The following is a 22,138-nucleotide window of genomic DNA, read 5'->3' on the forward strand; positions in this document are numbered from 1 at the left end:
CAGTGTTAAAGAATCTTTTTTTAAAATAAGTTTACCGGAAGGTGTCACAGTGGTATATAGCAAATTGATTTATTTTGTACAATTATTGATCAAAAACAGATGTTATTTAAATTTGCCATGTGTAAATGTAGCTAATATTTCCATTTTTCTATTACATGCTTATGATTTGATCTAGAATGTATTCATTTATTTAAATTCTTATTCATTTATTATTTTTATTTTGTTGAAAAAGCCAAGATATTTGAAGTTAATGCTCATTTGCTTAACTGATGTATCCAGATACATTATTTCGTGGCTTCTATGTCAACTATTGGTTCCTAAGTTTTACACTGCTTTGGCTGCGGCTCATTTTCATCACTCCTTCCTTTCAGCTGTGTACTTTTTTCTTTCTTTTTTCTTTCTTTTTCTTTTCTTTTTTCTTTTATTTTCATTTATGTTGGAAAACACTCAGGACCGTAGAACCTCATTTGAAAAATTTACTCGCAATGTGGTAAGTTACCATGCTTGGCTTGGCTAGCTGCAAAATATGATAACAGTCTAGTGCAGCCATCGCACACACACTCACACAAAAAAAGAAATACATTTGCTCTTACAGGTTCCATCCCAAAACCTCCAATCCTGCCCCCTTCTCCCCTGTTGCTCCCCTCATTGAATGTCTGTGTTCAGTTTTTGCTTTTAGCTTAACTAGCGGAATAACTTTTTATTTATCCAGAACATGTCTGGTATTTCTCAGTGCTGTCTAAAGCATGCATTTCAAACTATTTAAACAACATGGCTGTTTTCTTTGGACTTGTTCTATTAAAATCTGCTTGAAACCAGTGACGTCACAAAACCCCCCACTGCAGTTAAAAAAAAAAAAAAAAAAAACCTCCCTCTTCTTAATATCAATTGGGATAGGCAATTGATTGCATTCCTCCATTATTATTTATTATTATTATTTATTTCTTAGCAGACGCCCTTATCCAGGGCGACTTACAATTGTTACAAGGTATCACATTATACATTATTTTACATTATACAGATATCACATTATTTTTACATACAATTACCCTTTTATACAGTTGGGTTTTTACTGGAGCAATCTAGGTAAAGTACCTTGCTCAAGGGTACAACAGCAGTGTCCCCCACTGGGGATTGAACCCACGACCCTCCGGTCAAGAGTCCAGAGCCCTAACCACTACTCCACACTGCTGCCATTCACACACACATTTGTTACTGGCTAGGTAGTTCTACAACTTGGATTGGTTAAACTACAGTTTAATACAATGTGTTCATTCACTTACTGTACCACTGGCTGTTTATATTCCACAAAGCATCATGTTGCTTGAAATCATGCATTAAAAGTAACTTTTGGGACAGGATGTGGTTGAAGCACCACTAACTTACTCCCAGGCAACATATCTTTTTATTTATTTGTTTTCTTAAAGGAGTGTGTCAAGGGGTGGGTGCTCAATTAAGGTTAATACAACCCTCTTCCCCTCCTTCTTGTGCTGTGGAGAATGCCCCCCTGCCTCCAAGACCATTTTCAGATTTACTGAAAACTATACAATTGTAGAATACAAATGAAATATTTTTTTTGAAGAGTGGTGTGCACATTTCAAATATATGTAAAATATTTTCATGAGCAAGTCTAGTGGTATGCCAGACTTTATCCCTACAACAAGGTGGTATGATATATATGTTTCATATTCAATTTGATTCAAGTCAATTAAGTAGGTCAACAAATTGGTAAATTGACTAGCATGTGTAAATATAGCAGGTGTAAATATTTTGTTCCTTCAAAAGGTGGATAACCCAACTACCCCCCAAAGTCTACAACATTATTACATTGTTGAACCCCCTTCTCTTATTGTCTGACCATTCTCTGAAATTCTTTTTCTTTATTATGTTGTTTGTTTGATCTGCTTGACATATTGCTTTGATGAGTAAATACACTAAATTAACTCTTCCTTCTTCCCTCTAAGACCACTTTGTTTGCTTTCTTCTTGTTCACAGAAAAGTAAGAACTTATTTTGAAGGATTTTGCTTCCAGGTAAAGATAATACTACAAGCTGAATAGTGGCTTTCTTCTGCGTGTCCACCATGATTATCTTTTGTGGCATCGTCATGTTGGGATTCATTTTTACAAAATATACATTATTGTATATGTGCAGTATGGGGCTGGAATGGAAGTGATGGGTGGTGGGAATATTTTGGCTGCTGGACTTTCACTTCCTGGCACACATGGCCACCATATCAACATGTGCAGCTGTGTTTTAGGACCCAGCCATCACGAAGTATGGATTTAGAAGGGTGCTTGTCACAAGCAATTGCCTATGGTGTGTCCTTTCAGCCCCAACCTGTATATATTATTATTATTATTATTATTATTATTATTTTACATTTGTCATGATGATTCCTGATTTGTGCATTCAAACTAAAAGCATTCAACACATTTATTTTTATAGGGCAGAAACATCCCTATATTTCCATGCCATAAAAACTGTACGCCAACACTGAGGGCAAGCACTAACCTGTTGTGAAAGAGGTAGATAGACATTGGATGGTGTTTTGAGTTTGTTTGCCTTGTCTGCTAAGTCGTGCAGTACTATGCCTCTGTGTGGCGATCGTGGCTTTTGCTGTGATAAGAAATGCAGCTACAAGTGTTGACTTCTACAATGATGGAATATAAATACGAAATGATGTGCTTTTTTGTTGTGCAACATAACCTTATGTTTGATTACCAGTGGGGACTGGATAGGTTGGTATTATGGAATACACCATGTAGCTGAAACAAGGCCCCTCATTTATGGGTTTATTTTCCATTCAACAATGTGGATGTTGCGCATTTAAGTAAAAAATGAATACATTATGTTTTAAAAATATATAGAAATTATATCAATAAAATAGTAAAAGTAGTGATTACGTTTTTTTCAGTACTGCGATAAATGTATGCTACCTGTAAAATTAAAAATTAAACATTGTTCTTTAAAATCTTTACTCATGCACATTGCATACAATTATTGATATAATTAGGGCTTCTGTTTTTCGGGTTTTATTAATTGTATTTTTCGGTCCTTATTTTTTATATGTTTTATGTAATCTGTTTTTTTTGGGGGGGCTTTCGTTTTTGATATACTGAATGAAATTAATGTTTTCGGTTACTTTCCAAAATGCTGAGCTTTTTTGTGTGTGTGTGTGTCAAAAAATATGTTTAGTAACTCGACAGTACTTGCACACTTAAGTTGTACCTTCTTTCTTTTGATGTCTTCCACAACGAAATCCCTATGGTCATGGGCACATTCTTCTGGGGTTTTTGTGTGTACGCATTTTTGTACATTTCACCTCAATTCTCTTTTAAATCCTGAGTGTCTTAACTGTAATACAGCTTTAAATCCCGCTAACAAGCCTCCATCCTGATTGTAATCTCGTTTTAAATCTCACAAGCAGAGTCTCCAATAGAAATGTAGGAATGTGCTGTCACTCAATAGTTGGGGTGGGTTTAAAGTATTCAGAATTAATCACTGATAGATACAAGTCAGGAAGGCGGGACATTGCCCAGCAGCAAAGGGAAATGTATTTATTATTATTTTTGTAGTAGGTTTTATTTCTTTAAATGTGAAAAGGGTAAAGTCAACGTGAATAGATTAACAATTTTCAGTTTTTCCGGTGTTTTCCGGTGTTTATTGGCTATCCACCGATTTCTTTTTTTTGTATTGGGGGTGTTTTATTGGTTAAAACCAAAAATCAGAAGCCCTAGATATAATCAACAACAAAAAAATACAAACATGGGATTTAAAAGCCTGTAGCATTTGGAGAGTTTTTGACAGCATTGAATCTTCAGTTTCAGAAATTCTTAACAATATATTCATGATAAATAATTAGTCTTGGCACCATGCTGATTGATAGTCACATGGGTTTAAGTCTATAAGGAGAGTAGACGTAGGGAACTAAAACATAAGGAATTGGTGCTTTAAATGTATTCACTTGAAATAAATCTTTAGTAATGGGGTTTTAACTAATAAGGTGCTGTTTATGGTTTTCATTAAAGCTAAATGTTTTTCTTGCCTAATAAACCACTGATTTGTAACAAGATAATCTCATTGATTTGTTGTTGAATCTAGCATACTTATAGATCTCTAGTCTTGTCTAAATCTAAGTGCAGGGTTTTAGAACAAATGAACAAATAAACCAACAAGGGCTCTATTCACAAAGCTTAAAATCATGAGTTGTTTAAAGAATGTATTCTCAGTCTGTTTTAATAAATAAAATCAAGTGTGATATTCCTAAAACTGTTCTTGACTATTAGTGATTTCATTAATAAAAGTAAAGTTATTAAAAACAGTTTCAGGAATGTCAACCTTGATTTTATTCATTTAAAGACTTTGACAAAATGTTCTTTAAATAACTCATGAGATAAAGCTTTGTGAATAGAGACCCAAGAGCCTACTAAACTTTGATGTATTGTTGCATTAAGTGAAATGTGTGTATTTAATATGTTTCAAGTACAGTATGTAGCTTTCGCTGTGCTAGAGATAAGAATGAGCCAAAAGCTTAAATACACAGCAGCTTAGAATGATCAATCCCATAGAGTAGGGTTTAGATCCAATTGTTACTGAATGCGTTTTAACAGAATCAGCGTTGCACAAAAGTAATCAATGGTATATGGTAGCTTTCTAGACCACAGCACAAAAACAAGAAGATATGTTTCTGGTCTCAAAAGCTACATTACGCACAGTCACAAAGTTTTGATCAAGATTTGTTTAAGTAAATATGACGTCGCTATTTGAGTAGCCTACGGAAACACTACAAAAACTTTTGTAAAGACCTGTTCAAATTTGTAAAGAAGTTATTCACCAGTGAGAAAAATGGCGCACTAAACGCATCTAAGTTTGATTTGGAGGAAACACATACAGATTCAAAAAGGCAGGAGCCTATGTCAATTCTTTCAGACATCCCACCTGTCAATCCACCAGAATACCAAATGGAGGACTGTGCACCTAAGTGGAAAGAAGTAGAGCAAGCTGTGAAAAAAGCAAGGGCTTCATCCTCTCCAAGGCCTAATGGAGTTCCTTACAGAGTGTACAAGAGTGCTTCAGAAGTTCTACGAATCCTGTGGAAATTGATGAAAGTGGCATGGGAAAAACAGGTTGTACCAAGAGCATGGCACTGAGCAGGTGGTCTTTATACCTAAAGAAAAAGATTCTACAAGCATCAGTCAGTTTCGCCCTATTTCCCTCTTAAACGTAGAAGGCAAGATTTTCTTCAGCATTATTGCTAAAAGATTGTCAACTTACCTATAAAGAACTGTTTCATTGACGCTTCAGTACCAAAAGCGGGCATTCCAGGTTTCCCAGGATACTTAGAACACATCAATATGATCTGGCAACACATTCAATCAGCTAAAAAGGAGAGGAAGGAGCTCCATGTGACATTCCTGGATTTGGCTAATGTATATAGTTCAGTGCCACATGAACTTCTTTGGGCAGCTTTTGATTTTTTTCAGTGTACCGATGACAATAACAACTTTAGTGAAAGCCTACTTTGGAGATTTGCAATTTAGTTTTTCAACTTCAGAATTCAGCACTACATGGCAATGCCTAGAATTTGGAATAATGGCAGGATGCAATATTTCTCCACTTGCTTTTACCATGGCAATGGAAGTAATCATTAGGGCATCAAAATGGGTAGTAGGAAGAGAGCGCTTGGCTTCTGGAACTACCACCAATTCTAGCATACATTGATTTATTATTATTATTATTTATTTATTATTTATTTCTTAGCAGACATTGATGACATGACAACCATGACTACAACAGTAGCCTGCACTAATCGGTTATTGGGCAAATTAACCAATAACATTGAATAGGCACAAATGCAATTCAAGCCCACTAAATCAAGGAGCATCTCTATAATTAAAGGTAAAGTAGTAGATAAAATGTTCTACATTAATGGTGAGGCAATACCAACAGTGTCTGAGAAGCCAGTGAAAAGTCTTGGGAGGTGGTACGACAGGGATCTAAAGGACACAGTTCATGTGGGAGAAGTTAGACAACAAGCAGTGGAAGGGTTGAAGAGCATAGACAGCAGCGCTTTACCAGGCAAACTAAAACTCTGGTGCTTTCAGTTTGGTCTGCTGTCAAGGCTGCTGTGGCCACTGACTGTGTACGAGGTTTCTTTGATAACAGTAGAGAAGCTGGAAGCTTTAATCAGTTCATACATCAGGAAATGGTTGGGAGTTCCACGCTGCCTCAGCAGAGTGGGACTTTATGATAAAGGAATACTGCAACTACCAGTCTCTGCTCTATCCGAGGAGTTTAAGTGCGCCAGGGTCCGACTGGAAATGACATTAGTAGAGTCAATGGAACAGAGCAGGATCAGTTTCCTCATCAGGTCAATATATGATGTTCTCCCATCACCACATAACCTAAACCTCTGGGTAGGAGAGGATCCCTCATGTCCTTTGTGTTCATCACCTGCAACATTAAGGCACATTTTGACAGGATGTAAGGTGGCTCTTAGCCAAGGGTGGTTTACTTGGCGCCATGACCAGGTGCTGCGATGTTTGGCCTAAGCATTGGAAGACAAGTGTAACATGACCAATAAGTTGCCTCCTGTTCCATCAAAACATTACACACAAAAGACAACATTCCTCCATCCAAGAGAGCAACCACCAAAAAAAGGTGTTAAAACCAATCCTCGCCCAGGACAACTGGAAGCTGCTAGAGACTGGAAAATGCTGGCAGATGTTGGTCAACGGCTTATTTTTCCACCTGAGATTGCCACCACTAACCTTCGACCAGATATTGTCTTGTGGTCTGGATCAGCATGCCTTGTTCACCTGGTAGAGTTAACAGTGCCATGGGAGGATGCTGTAGAGGAGGCGTATGAGAGGAAGAAACTGCGGTATGCTCAACTAGCCACTGAAGCGGAACAGCGAGGATGGAGAGTCCGGGTTTACCCAGTGGAAGTGGGTTGTCGAGGATTTGTGGCACACTCTACAGCCCGGTTTCTCAGAGACGTCGGATTCAGTGGCCAAGAGTTGCGTCACACAGTGAAGAACTTATCTGAAGCAGCAGAGAGGAGCAGCAACTGGCTGTGGTTGAGACGGAAAGATTCTGGCTGGGGATCTCAAGCACAATAGAAAGAAAGAAATGCTGATGTACGGATAAGTAAGCTGGGATGAGTTGAATGGGGGACGGAGGGGGGTGATGCTGGGACGCCAGAATCACTTTCGAGCCCTCTTGAGGTGTTGTGGGCTAGTCGACGAAACACTGAGGATGGAAGGTGCCCACTTGAAGACCCCAGACATGTACCCTACTTAAGTCAGTCCAGACAGTTGTCATGCTGATGCACTGGGGAGACCGCACTGTGGTCGATCCCTGGAGCCAGCATCGCAGCCGTTGTGGGTGCTGATGCGCTAGGGAGGCAAAATAAGCCGATCCCTGGAGCCAGCATTACACTTCAGCCATCAACACCAGACAGAAGGATATCTACATCATCATATGGAAGGAAACACAAATGGATGGAGACACAGATGGATCACATTCGTTTTCTGTAAAGCAATGTCTTAGTTGGTGCTTATCTTGGTGAGAGCCGAGTTCAAATCAGCATGAAGTTTTAACATCTACTCTCATGTAATGGAAATCAATCAAAGGGCTTCACAAGAAATAATTTTCATCTGAATTACCATTGGAAAAGCAATACAGGCTTTCCAAAGCTTCAAATTTAGGTAAATTCTGGAGCACCCCTATCAGCAAATATTCTCCAAAGATCGACTGAAAAATCCTGTTTCTACAAGTGCTATGCTAAGTACTTTAAGTCTACTCTATATTATAAGATGTAATGAACATACTAAGTACTCTAATTAGTCATTAGAAATCACATGATGGTGCAGGAATTTTTGCACTCTACAATCTCCCTTAGCCACCATCATTTCACGAGGCAGGAGCCAGGCCTGCGTAAAGGGACTACTAGAATAAAGACAAAGTGCTTGTGACTTTAGCAACAGAATAGGGGTTTCCCCTTGACTACTCAGAGAACCACCCTCGCTGAGATGAGGCCGAACCGATCGACCTCCAAAGCCAGGAAGCGAGGGACTTCCCCCAAGGGGAAACTAAGGAAGGATAGGAGGACGAACCAAGGTCTCCCTGCCATGCTAAGCCATCTAATTGAGAGAGGTCAGGCTCGGCTGACCCTCTGAGGCCGCATGGAGAGCCTCGCGATCTACGCAGGGAGAACAAAAATGCTGGAAAAGAATAAGAATAAACACATAAAGAGGGCCAGGGGTCCCTCCAACCCCCTCCCCTCAACGATGTAAAAGCCACCTTCAATAAGTTGAGTCAAATGACTAGCTCGAAAGTTAGGAGCAAGCTTTGCTCTCCGAAGGGGGAGACTGGCACGGGTGCAAATGAATAGATTTAAGCAGGAGAGTCAGGTGTCTGATAACTGAAATCCAGACTAGCCGGCGAAGAAGTTGCATAATTACAGGGGAAGAGGAATGGCCTTTATTAGGGCAGCAGTGTGGAGTAGTGGTTAGGGCTCTGGACTCTTGACCGGAGGGTCATGGGTTCATGGGTTCAATCCCCGGTGGGGACACTGCTGCTGTACCCTTGAGCAAGGTACTTTACCTAGCTTGCTCCAGTAAAAACCCAACTGTATAAATGGGTAATTGTATGTAAAAATAATGTGATATCTTGTAAGTCGCCCTGGATAAGGGCGTCTGCTAAGAAATAAATTATTATTATTATTATTAATAATATGAACAGTAGATTGATTATCACAAACGATTAAAATAGATTTTTTTCTTTTAAAATGGGCCCCAAAGATAGGCTGCAATGACAATAGATAATACTTCAAGTAAGGCAGTGGATTTAAGCTGAGGAGGAAGATTTTTGATTTCTGGAGGCCAGACATCTGAGAAGCCGACAAAGAGACCTGAGTTCCAGGAGTGCTTTGGTTTAGATGAAAGAGGGCAGATGGAATGTGAATGAGCATCACCACAGAAACTGCACCTAAGTAAAAAAAAAAAAAAAAACAGCATCCTTGGAGCTCCTCTCCTTTTTAGCTGATTGAATGTGTTGCCAGATCATATTGATGTGTTCTATGGAAATGCAGAATGAGGAATTGAAATTATTGCGCAGCAGAATATTTGATGGGTCTTCAATGAGAATCTTTGCTTTGCTTGCATCTGCAGTTTCTCCTATTCATTCTAAAGCAGATGGAGCTGAAGAATGAATAGGAGAAACTGCAGATGCACAATTCCTAAAAAAAGGAGTGTTGTTGAGAGCAGGGGAAGAATAATTTGAGGCTGATGAGGAGACTGAAGAGGAAGCTGCATTTGGACACAGAGCGGTAGAATGGGCAGTGGAAGCACAAACTCCACAAGCGTTAGCACAGAGACCACTGAAGAATCTATTAAAGAGATCAGGATCGGGTAGAGAACAGTCAATCAGTGTATTGTCCAATGCTAACCGAGATGCTGCTTTGGCTGAAAAGGTTTTATGATACTCATAAAAAATGGTACCGCCATATCTGACGGAGAGATCAACGATCTCTTGTCATCGGTGAGCATAAACTTCACAAAGGACATCTGGGAAAAACAGAAAATGCAAGCACAAATTCTCCAAGAGTGAGAGGATCCCGAGATTTTAGAGTAACAGACAGATCTCCACAGTAAACTACCATGTGATCCAGAAATTCCAAGGTTGCAATAAGAATAGAGATCAAATGAACGTCTTTAACTTCAATAATATTGCGTCTTAGTTAGGCTTGTAACAATAATGATAATCTAATTATTTATTGATTGGGACCCCAAGATAACAAATCAATAATATTTTATTGAAATTGAATATTCCATGAAATTAAAAGAATGTAATCAAGAACTTACTGTCAAGAGCGTGTTGTTGCTAGAAGTTACTGAGAATATGCGTCTGTGAACAAATACAGGATGATGATGCAGAGAGCAAGAGTAACCTGCTTTGTTTATACATATTATTCTGTTTTAAATCAGTCCCAACTGTAGCCGTCTGTCTTGAGTGAAACTAATAATATTTAACATTACTATGTTGTCACATGCCGCTGTTTCAGTAATTATTTATTTATTTATTTATTTATTTATTTATTTATTTATATTACATTTTCGTTTTGAAGCAATGCACTATCCGTAACCTTTTTCGTTTTGATTGATGTCTCAATCTAAATGCCGCTGGATCGTAGCTCTACGTATGTGATCCAATGAAACATTGCAGGTTGTACAAAATAGTTTGCCACCAGTAGAATGTAAAATTATTGTACATGATTCACTGCAGTAATTATTGTATTTTTTCTTTAATTCATTTTGAACACTCGCAAAATGTTCACTCGCTTAACAATATCAGTTGAGCTCTCCTAGGATACTAAACCCGCCCTGGATGCCCCTATCTACCAATCAGTGAGGAGAGCCCAGAGTAGTTTTTGGCTACTGTTAAGTGTCAATCAATAAATCCTGTCCAGTTTTCTTTTTGAAATTGAAACAAGCTTATCACATCAGGAACCTGGACCGATACACATAACTTAATTGGATTTAAGTGCAGGGTAAAAGTACACAATAGACAGTTTTCATGGTGAAGAATGAATTTCACGGTCCGTGTCATGTTTTTCATGGCCGTGAAATAGTGTAGTAATGTACTGTATAAGTGTAAGCGAATCCACATGGGCGAAACACTTCCCTGAGCACTCCAGTATGTGACGCATTTTTGGTTGCGACGTTGTATGTAGATTGATTAGGCCTATACATGTATGAAAGAGATATTCTGCATATCTTGGTTGCGATGTGGGCAGTAAGTCAATTAAGTCAGTAAGGCAATTTAACTCGATCATGATCGATAATCGTCGTTAGAATTTGCACGATAATCGATGTCAATGTCGGGGTTCAATTTACAACACTAGTCTCAGTTGAGAGAGAGAGAGTGGCAATGCTCAACTGAAGCAGAGGAAGTTCCTAAACCAGAGGCAGTCGCTAGAGTGAAAATTGGCAAGTCTAGAGTAGGTGTGGGCATGGCAGAAGCAGCGGGAGAGACAAACGCTGTTGTTGTTGTCATTGATGAGGAAGTAATGACAGCTGGTCCCAAGCGAGTGATCCTGCTATCTAGCGCGTCCACACGATCTGTAAAAAATTGTGGTGGAATAGTGCATAGTTCACACACCCTAGTCTCTGTAAGTCACCTTGGATAAAGGCATCTGCTAAATAAACAAATAATAATAATAAAAATAATATTACTGGGGTTACAATAGAACCTGTTGTCTTGAAAGCGACTCTTTAAGTAGAGTTTTTATCTGTGAATCATTATAATTTTTGATGTTATTTGTGTATACCCAGAAAATAAATAATAATACATGAAATAATAAAAAAGTTCTGATGAATGCACTTATTGTAAATAAAGGTGACCTACACTTCCATGCATGTATTAATTATTTTAAATAAATACACAAAACAGTTTTATTAAAATAAACATACATGTATGTATTTTTTTCTATAATGGGTGCCTGTCAATTTTCTACTTGCTGCTCCAGTTTACTGTAGAGATACATCTTTCGTTGATGATTTTATTGTTGATGTATTTTAGTTAGACCAGTTTTAATTATATGTGTATGCCCTTTGTCTTGAACTTGTATCAGGTTCCAGTTGTGAGTTTTCTTTCTGTCTTTTGGTACTTGACAGTTGAGTACAAATAACAGTTATTGTCAGTATAAGGAAAGAATTGACATCATACCTCAAAACATCAACACTTGCATGCTACAGTACAATGTAAATCATGCTTCCAGTGAGCATTCTCCATTTAGACCAGCATCATATCGCACTCAGATACGCATTTTTTTTTTAAAAATAACTAAGATAGAAACTGATGTACAAAGTAATGGTGCTGCACACCAAAAACGCAGAATCAATAGCCCATATTCTCTAAAATAGAAATTTCAGCTTTTAATCAACCCTTCCTTCCTAATGTTAAATTGTCTCTCATTCCATCCCAGTGTTACCATAGCAATTAGCTACAGTAAGTGCTGATCTGTGCTACATACAGTAAATGTAAGTCCACATATTTACAAATATTAAACATTAAACTCAAAGCATTTTGCTATTGATTTCAATATACGGACAATTGATGGATTTTTTTTTTATTTAATAGTTTTTACAAATTGAGTTTTGTACAATGACATCCAGAATAAAAGCATTTCATTAGGAGGGCCTTGTTTTCTTTATCAGAAGCACCCACAAAAATCACAGTAACAGGATCCAGTCCCAACTGCATCAAATTCAGTCCATTGCAAATGTTTCCAATTACCCTAGCAATGTGCGCTGTCATTTCAGTAATGACACGTCTTGTTTTCTCTTTTCTTTTCCAGGGAAAATCGCTTACTTCTAAGAGGCTGTCAGGTCTTGTGCAGTCATATTAAACAATACAAACCTTCTCTTGGAAGATGATCATTCCATTTATACATAATTGTAGTCCACTGTTCACTCAGCGAAATCAGAGGACAGTAGACCAGTTGTTGCATGTCTGAGGAACTAGGGTTTTTTTTTTTTTTTTCTCCTGTGTGTGGTAAGGCAGTATGGACTTCTAATGCCTTTCAGTTTTGTAGTCATCTGCTCACTTCCTTTCATATCCGCTGGATCTGTGTGTTTATCGCCAGCTGTACATTGAAATAATAATTTTAAAAAGCTTCTGCCTTGGAACATCACCTACCAAACAGAAGCATAACAAAGTATGCATATATTATTGGAAATACATATGCCATTTGTCATTTACTGCACCACAAGAGCTAGCACAGAAGGTTCCCATCACACTTGTAAAGTCACGTTCTGAAAACAACAAAAGCTGTGTCATTGTCCAATGTAGTCTGTGATTCTTTGTTACTGTTTCTTGCATTTCTTTTTTATACCATATTTCAAAACACCTTTTACTTAAAATGTATTAAAGTTGGCCCTTTGTCTGTTTTTTATGGCTCAAGTTTTTATTTCATTATATTCTCTGGGTATTGACCTGCCAGGTCAGAGTGGGGTTGCTATAACCTTGACAAGCAAAAAATCTGCAAAGAAACTTGCACAAAGAATAATAACGCTGGAACGTGTTTGCACGGTGTTCTGTAAACTTTGCTTTACTTGGAAATTCGTGTCTATGAAAAAAAGAACACTCATCCAAACCTGATCCAATATACACTAAACATGGATTCTACAGCTGTGGCCAAAAGTTTTGCATCACCTAGAATTTAGGATTGAGACATATTTAAAAAAAAAAAAACTATATCAACATAATTTAGATATTTTATTTAACATCATGTAATCAAAGAAACTACAAAATGATATAGTAAGTTTACTAGAAGCCATAATAGTAGTACAGTATTTCATATTAGATTTTGAAATGTCATATTTTTCCATTTTTGTCAGTTGTTTTGTTAAGTATAAGGAAAACTACAAAGCAGTATGTAATTTAATATGTTAGCGTAACATTATTCAGCAGGTTTCATTTGACTTTATGAAGAAAAATTAGTTCATTCTATAGGGTGATGCAAAACTTTTGGCCATAGCTGTACCAGATTTGGATTTGCTATTTCCAGGGATTTGAGCCGGCTGGGGTTAATTGCAGTACCACAAAAACATAATGATCATTTTATAATGTGGGCAATAAAACACACACAAACAAAACGGGGGCAAATCCACAATACAGACAGACTGGAAGAATGCATTCTGGTTGAACACTGCTTTTTTGGTACCAGAACAATATTCTGAAAATAAGATGATTTCACAGTGAAAACAGGAGTGGTATAAATTGGATCGTTTATGAGCTTTTGATATCAATTATCCTTGCCTCATATTTGGTAGGTAAATCAATAATGACACTATTTTGGGTGTTCCTAATTCTCCTTGTCATACAATGTGCTAGGCTAAGCAGTGCTCTGAAAAATAATCTCATGAAGTGCAAATACCAAAGTTCTTCTCATTTTAATTAAAATATACTTTGAATGGAAGAGCCATAGACAGGAACAAGTCGTTTTCTAAACAATGATCATGGTGCAAATAAGAACATGAATAACATTGCCTGGAAACATTGAACAAGAACTGAGCTGCTGTCACCCCACACCCCCTCCTCCCCATCAGCTGGCTAATAAACACAGGCAGCAGCATGATTCTTCACAATTAAGCCACTGCTTTCTGTGTCTTTGGGTAAGAATTGGACCAACATGAGGGTGGTGAGCTAGAATTTCTACACAACATGTTTATATACATATATATATATATATATATATATATATATATATATATATATATATATATATATATAGTACTGTGCAAAAGTTTTAGGCAGCTGTGAAAAAATGCTGTAAAGTAAGAATGCTTTCAAAAATAGACATGTTAATAGTTTATATTTATCAATTAACAAAATGCAAAGTGAATGAACAGAAGAAAAATCTACATCAAATCAATATTTGGTGTGACCACCCTTTGCCTTCAAAACAGCATCAATTCTTCTAGGTACACTTGCACACAGTTTTTGAAGGAACTCAGCAGGTAGGTTGGCCCAAACATCTTGGAGAACTAACCACAGTTCTTCTGTGGATTTAGGCAGCCTCAGTTGCTTCTCTCTCTTCATGTAATCCCAGACAGACTCGATGATGTTGAGATCAGGGCTCTGTGGGGGCCATACCATCACTTCCAGGACTCCTTGCTCTTCTTTACGCTGAAGATAGTTCTTAATGACTGTCGCTGTATGTTTGGGGTCGTTGTCATGCTCCAGAATAAATTTGGGGCCAATCAGATGCCTCCCTGATGGTATTGCATGATGGATAAGTATCTGCCTGTACTTCTCAGCATTGAGGAGACCATTAATTGTGACCAAATCCCCAACTCCATTTGCAGAAATGCAGCCCCAAACTTGCAAGGAACCTCCACCATGCTTCACTGTTGCCTGCAGACACTCATTCGTGTACCGCTCTCCAGCCCTTCGGCGAACAAACTGCCTTCTGCTACAGCCAAATATTTCAAATTTTGACTCATCAGTCCAGAGCACCTGCTGCCATTTTTCTGCACCCCAGTTCCTGTGTTTTCGTGCACAGTTGAGTCGCTTGGCCTTGTTTCCACGTCGGAGGTATGGCTTTTTGGCCGCAAGTCTTCCATGAAGGCCACTTCTGACCAGACTTCTCCGGACAGTAGATGGGTGTATCAGGGTCCCACTGTTTTCTGCCAATTCTGAGCTGATGGCACTGCTGGACATCTTCCGATTGCGAAGGGAAGTAAGCATGATGTGTCTTTCATCTGCTGCAGTAAGTTTCCTTGGCCGACCACTGCGTCTGCGGTCCTCAACGTTGCCCGTTTCTTTGTTCTTCTTCAAAAGAGCTTGGACGGCACATCTGGAAACCCCTGTCTGCCTTGAAATTTCTGCCTGGGAGAGACCTTGCTGATGCAGTATAACTACCTTGTGTCTTGTTGCTGTGCTCAGTCTTGCCATGGTGTATGACTTTTGACAGTAAACTGTCTTCAGCAACCTCACCTTGTTAGCTGAGTTTGGCTGTTCCTCACCCAGTTTTATTCCTCCTACACAGCTGTTTCTGTTTCAGTTAACGATTGTGTTTCAACCTACATATTGAATTGATGATCATTAGCACCTGTTTGGTATAATTGTTTAATCATACACCTGACTATATGCCTACAAATCCCTGACTGTGCAAGTGTACCTAGAAGAATTGATGCTGTTTTGAAGGCAAAGGGTGGTCTCCCCAAATATGGATTTGATTTAGATTTTTCTTCTCTTCACTCACTTTGCATTTAGCTAATTGATTAATATAATCTATTAACATGTCTATTTTTGAAAGCATTCTTACTTTACAGCATTTTTTTACACCTGCCTAAAACTTTTGCACAGTACTGTATATATATGTATATATATATATATATATATATATATATATATATATATATATATATATATATATATATATATATATATATAAGCAATTGGTTCAGGCAGGGATCCCACTCTAACCCAAATCACTTAAACATCAAATATATTTTAGGTGCTTCCAATACCAGATCAAATTGTCAGTCAAATAGCTAGTATCAATGGCCAAAAGTTTTGCATCACCCTATAGAATGAACACATTTTGCTTCTTAACATTGAATGAAACCTGCTGAATAATGTTACGTTAACATATTAAATTACATACTACTTTCTAGTTTTCCATATACTTAATGAAAAACTGACAGAAATTGAAAGTGACATTTCAAAATTTAACATGAAATACTGTACTACTATTATAGCATCTGGTAGACTTTTGCAATATTATTTGGTAGTTTCTTTGATTACATGATGTTAAATATCTAAATTAGGTTCATATTTTTTTTATGTCTCAATCCTAAAATACTAGGTGATGCAAATCTTTTGGCAATAGCTGTATATTACAAAGTAGGCCTATATGGAGGAAAACAGGTTTAACAATAGTACAGCATGATAAATACATACAAGCACGTTAAAAGCATCATAGTCTATAAAATGACTACAAATATACCACGACAAACAATGTATGGATTGCTGTGGTCACATTAATAACAGTCCCCATATAGTAACCCTGCTAGGACTTAACTCAGCTTGGGTCTTAACTCAAGTAACCTGTCACAGCATTCCAAAGTAAAGCCAGAACCTGCAGCTCACAGTATTATAGCAGAGAGCTAAACCAAGCCCTCAGAGTTTCCAGCTGAAACAGTGGATTAACGATACTGGTAAAGCTGTGTGTTTTTGCTCACTGCAGGGTGACACATAAATTGCATGACAGTTTAAACCTTCCCAGTATTTACTATGAGTATATTTAGCAACACCTCAAGCTGTGGCCTCAAAGATATGCCTCAGGTGTAACTAATTAGGTTTACTGTAAAGCCTGGAATAAAGTAGAACAATCTAAATGGGAGATTTATCTGTCATCTGTCACTGTTTACACAAAAATGCCTTTTCTTTTATGGGTATTTTAAGCATTACAAACCCATATTCAATTGTAAACCCAAATAGAAGATGTGATTCAGAACCAATTCCAATCCTGCCTCTTGCTTACTATATTGGCTGTCTCATTATTGGCATCACCTGTGCCTTTCTTCTTTATAGTAACAAGTACAGTAACTCGCTGTCTACCTCAGGTGCATATATAATTTAAATAAAACAACATTTTATTATTATTATTATTATTATTATTATTATTATTATTATTATTATTATTATTATTATTATTATTATTATTTCTTAGCAGACTCCCTTATCCAGGGCGACTTACAATTGTTACAGAATATCACATTGTAAAGTATCACATTTCAGAATAGCACATTACAGATAAGAGCAGCTGTTACAGTACAATAAAATCAGTAGCAAAAGATCAAATTCAAATAACAGCAAAAAATAGAATACAGTAAATAAATACATGTAAGAGCAGGTTCGACTAAGAGCAAGTTACTTATAAAGAAACGGTGATGTACAGGTAAGTAAGCTGGGCTGAGTTGAGTGGGGGACGGAGGGGGGTGATGCTGGGACGCCAGAATCACCGTCGAGCCCTCTTGAGGTGTCGTGGGCTAGTCGACGAAACACTGAGGATGGAAGGTGCCCACTTGAAAACCCCAGAGATGTACCCTACTTAGCTCAATCCAGACGGTTGTCATGCTGATGCGCTGGGGAGGCCGCACTGTGGTTGATCCCCGGAGCCAGCATCACAGCCGTTGTGTGTGCTGATGCGCCAGGGAGGCAAAATAAGCTAATCCCTGGAGCCAGCATTACACTTTAATTAACATTAACACCAGACAGAAGGATATCTACATCATCATATGGAAGGAAACGTAAATGGATGGAGACACATATGGATCACATTAGTTTACTGTAAAGCTACGTCTTAGTTGGTGCTTATCTTGGCGAGAGCCGAGTTCAAATCAGCATGAAGTTTTAACATCTACTCTCGTGTAATGGAAATCATTATAAAAAATATTTGATATACGAGTAATGTCCAGTATGAGCAAGTAGTAAGTACGATGAATGATGAGAAAGATTTCAATTGTATCACATTTTGGTTTATTTTGTAGACAACGTGCTTTATTATGTCCAAGTAAGTCCCGTATTCATTTCCAAGTATTAAATTATATCTAATATCATTATACTGCAAATATGAGTGCAGGCCAACTCGTATCTCACTGCACACTCGTCAGCACCAGAGGGCACCAAAGTATGAGTTTCCTGGCATTCTGAGTCAGAATTGTACTATGTGCAACAAAGTTTAGGGAAGGGGTGTCCAATCTCTTCTTGGGCATGAGCTACTTTTAAATTTCAGACGAAGACACGACAACAGTAGATTTCACCGTGAGGCTTGTACCATACCCATATTTAGCCATATTTAGGACATAAAATAATAACAGACACACACACAGAGCAGGGTAGTGAGGGAAACAGCGCAACCTAGTGGACACTCTAAGAACAACATGTCCTATGCAGCCAGCTCAGCCATATTCAACACACTTTCAACTCTCGGTAGTGTAAGTTTTTATATTGTATTTGTTTTAAAACAAATAATAGACTCACTTACCATTTTTATGCTGCCATATATAGTCAATAGTTAACTCAAAGTATCGTAGCAGCCAGCTGTCTAGTGGCATTCTAGCTATTTTCTATTCTAATAAATAAATGAAAAAAAAAGTAAATACTTTACATTTAAAGCCTGCCCCCCCATACTACGATTTGCTTTTCACTCCCAAACCACAAGCCCCCTGCTGTTCCTATAGGCTGTAAGGACTGTCGCTTTGACAGCAGTTGCACTGGATTCACCCATCGAATACAAAGCATTTTCAAAACTGATTCGCTGGTAGGATGGGACCAGCAAATCAGATTCTATTAACACTTAAGCAGGAAAAGAAGAACACGCTCTCTGCTTGTCTTTGGTAGAAATACTGTAAATAGCAAGGCAGGGCGTTGGGTGCATAAGAACATAAGAAAGTTTATAAATGAGAGGAGGCCATTCAGCCCATCTTGCTCGTTTGGTTGTTAGTAGCTTATTGATCCCAGAATCTCAGTTCCGTTGATGAACTTAAATGTTATTAACTATGCGCGTTACAAAAATGTAGTTTAACCGACTATCCTATCTCAATGTATATAATGAGGAATGGAATCTATTTTCAGTGTAATCATAGCAGCCCTAATGTACAATCAATCAATCAATCTTTATTTTATATAGCACCTTTCATAGTGGACCACCATCACAAAGCACTTTACAAGATAGTGAGGAACAATGCATAATGCATTAATGAACTACAGAGCATAGTATATTAAATAAAAACACTTAAAAACCAATGCAAATACACTAAATACAGGCATATTACATTAAATACAAGGCTAGGATGTGAATTCTAAACATTGTGTATGTGTGTATCAAGCAGAATTATACACATAAGATGGCGTGAAAAACCTGAAATAGCAATTTAAACAACAGATAATAACAGATATCAGACTTAAAGAGCACTGAAAGCAAAAGAGAACAAGTGGGACTTGAGAGTTGATTTGAAGCAAGCAACTGTGGGAGCTACACGCACTAAAGCTGGGAGAGAATTCCATAGAGTCGGGTCCATGAAGCTAAAAGAGCGCTGTCCGAGTGTGGCACGCTTTTGCTTGGGTATAACAAGCAAGCCAGAGTCAGAGGACCTCATCTTGCGTGCAGGGACATAGCGGGTCAGCAGGTTGGAGAGATACTCTGGACCTGTGTGATGAAGGGCATTGTAGGCAAGCAGGAGAATTTTGAAAGTAATCCTGGACTTTACAGGTAGCCAATGCAGCTGGGCAAGACAGGGGGTAATGTGATCATGTTTTTTATATCTAGTAAGGATACCAGCTGCAATCAGTTTCTGGCACGTGACGGACGACCACCATAGAGAGAGTTGCAGTGGTCGAGTCAAGAGGAGATGAATGCATGACATAGTATCTCTGCATCCAGGAAGGAAAGGTAGGGATGGACTTTTGAGATGTTTCGGAGGTGGTAGAAGGAGGATTTGACTACAGATTAGATTTGGACATCAAAGAAGAGGTTACAATCCAGAAGTACATCAAGGCTTCCTACAGTGGGGGAAGGCAGCAGCAGACAGTTTCCAAGGTTGAAGGAAGCAATATTAAAATTATTGAGTTAAGTTTTCGATCCTACTAGAAGAAGTTCAGATTTGTTAGTGTTGAGTTGAAGAAAATTGGCAGTCGTCCAGGCCTCGATGTCTTGGATGCAAGCTGAGAGCCGGACCATGGCGTGGACATCCAGGGCCAGTTGTACTAAACGGATCCGATCCTGGATCCAGGCTCTGATCTTGCTCATGTGAGGTATTGGGTTGCACTAAAAGGATCAGCGCTGTTCCTGAGCTCAGTTTCGGCTCAAAATCTGATCCTATTTCGATTGTTTTTAAAATGGACCATGCATCATCAAATTACAAAACTGAAAACTTTTTAAAATTGCTAAAATAACATTTAAATAAGCACAATACTGAATTTGGACAATTTAACGATAACTTAATAAACCTTAAAACCTGCTTGTAGGGATATCTAAAAATATTTCCTTCAGATTGAAACAGATCATTTAACATTTTAGAAAACATTAAGCAACAATGCATTTAAAAGTAGCTGTAACAGTACGGTATTAAGATAATATAAATTAGAAAAAACTTTGTACAATATTAGTTTAGTTGTCATTTCTGTTTTCACTATATAGCTACAGAAAAAAATAGACCTGACTGGGTAATGAGGTTTCATAAATATTATTTCTATGTTTTTGTGTGTTGACAAAGTCATACTGGCGTTATCATGTTACCAATTACAATTAAATTATTGATTTAATTAGATTTAATGTTGTAGTTTTTTTTTTTTTTTTAATGCATAGGGTGGTCATTACCCCCCCTCCAATTCTTTTTTTTCTCAATAAATTAAGCTAACCTTTTGACCTCAATCTCCCCCTGTCTGTGACATTTTCTAGTTGCAGCTGTCTGTCAGCACTTGATTACATTTGCTCAAAATGTGTTGATAATTTGCCCTGAACCGACGCTGCAGCTAGCTGCTTGTGTGTATGGTGGCTATACCGCTGTAAAATAATATTTTTGTGTCGGACAGAAAATAGACACAATCATGATTATGGTAACATTTATTAAAACATTTTTAGAAGTTAAACAAAACAAAAACAGATACCGGTATTAATATACTCAATCTGTTTTTTTTACAGAATTGTTGGAGTTTTAAATTATACATGTACAGTAGTTGCTTCTGATTTATGTTGTTTAAATTAAATGCACTACATTTTCTGACATTCAGATTCTTCAATCGCTCCGCCACGCATATTCGCTTCTCATTGGTCAGTTTCTCTAATTACGGCTGCACAGCTCCAGGATCGGATCAAGATTTTGGATCAGTGGAACTTGATCCTGATCCGCTTAGTACAATGCCTTTTCATGATCCGGCTCCAGTAAGCCGGGATCCGATCATGTTTTTTGATCTTGTTAGTACAACCGGCCCCCAGGGTCTAGTTTCAGGTAGAGCTGGGTGTCATCTGCATAGGAGTGAAACATGAGGCTATGTTGGATGAGGTGACCCAAGGGAAGCATGTAGCTGTTGAAGAGAAGAGGCCCAACAACAGACCCTGAAGGACACTGCAAGTGACCGGGTTTGCGTCAGCACTAATTCCATCATAGAAAACAGATTGCATGCGTCCAGATAGGCAAGAGGACAGCCAGGAGAGATCCCAACATACGTCTGAAGGCGGTCAAGAAGAATGCTATGATCTATCACAAGCAGCAGTTAGGTCAAGGAGGACAAGGACAGAGGGAGCAGCAGCGTCAGCATTAAGCAGATAATTTACAATCTGGAGCAGAGCAGTTTCGGTACTGTGATGCGGCCGGAAGCCAGACTGCAGAGATTCAAGCAGATTGTTATCTGTGAGATGTTTCATCAGCTGGCTGGCTGGCTACAGCCCTTTCAAGCATTTTGGAGAGAAAAGGAAGATTGGATATGGGACGGAAGTTAGATAAGACAACCGGGTCAAGGGAGGTTTTTTTTAGCACTGGCGTTACTCAGGCAATGACCATTTATTGTGTGTACTTTGTTAATATAGTATCAGTTGGTAATCCCATGTCTCTTTTTTT

At 38.1% G+C, this 22,138-nt stretch overlaps 1 protein-coding gene across 5 annotated transcripts in view; it reads left to right on the top strand.

Moving 5' to 3' along the window:
* LOC117403285 (regulator of G-protein signaling 7) overlaps nucleotides 1-12,955 on the top strand; it is a 181,761-nt gene extending 168,806 nt beyond the window's left edge. For 2 of the 5 annotated variants that reach the window (XM_059023814.1, XM_034921411.2), the window contains exons 17-19: nucleotides 452-490; nucleotides 1,996-2,032; nucleotides 12,364-12,955. In XM_059023814.1, the coding sequence (XP_058879797.1) occupies nucleotides 452-490; nucleotides 1,996-2,016 (60 nt within the window). In that variant the 3' untranslated portion in view covers nucleotides 2,017-2,032; nucleotides 12,364-12,955. Of the gene's footprint in view, nucleotides 1-451; nucleotides 491-1,964; nucleotides 2,033-12,363 lie in introns of all 5 variants that reach the window. The other 3 variants (XM_034005321.3, XM_034005323.3, XM_059023815.1) reach the window with 3 other exon arrangements.
* Nucleotides 12,956-22,138: the final 9,183 nt, after the last annotated feature.

Source organism: Acipenser ruthenus, chromosome 5 (genome assembly GCF_902713425.1).
Source record: "Acipenser ruthenus chromosome 5, fAciRut3.2 maternal haplotype, whole genome shotgun sequence".
Taxonomy (NCBI): domain Eukaryota; kingdom Metazoa; phylum Chordata; class Actinopteri; order Acipenseriformes; family Acipenseridae; genus Acipenser; species Acipenser ruthenus.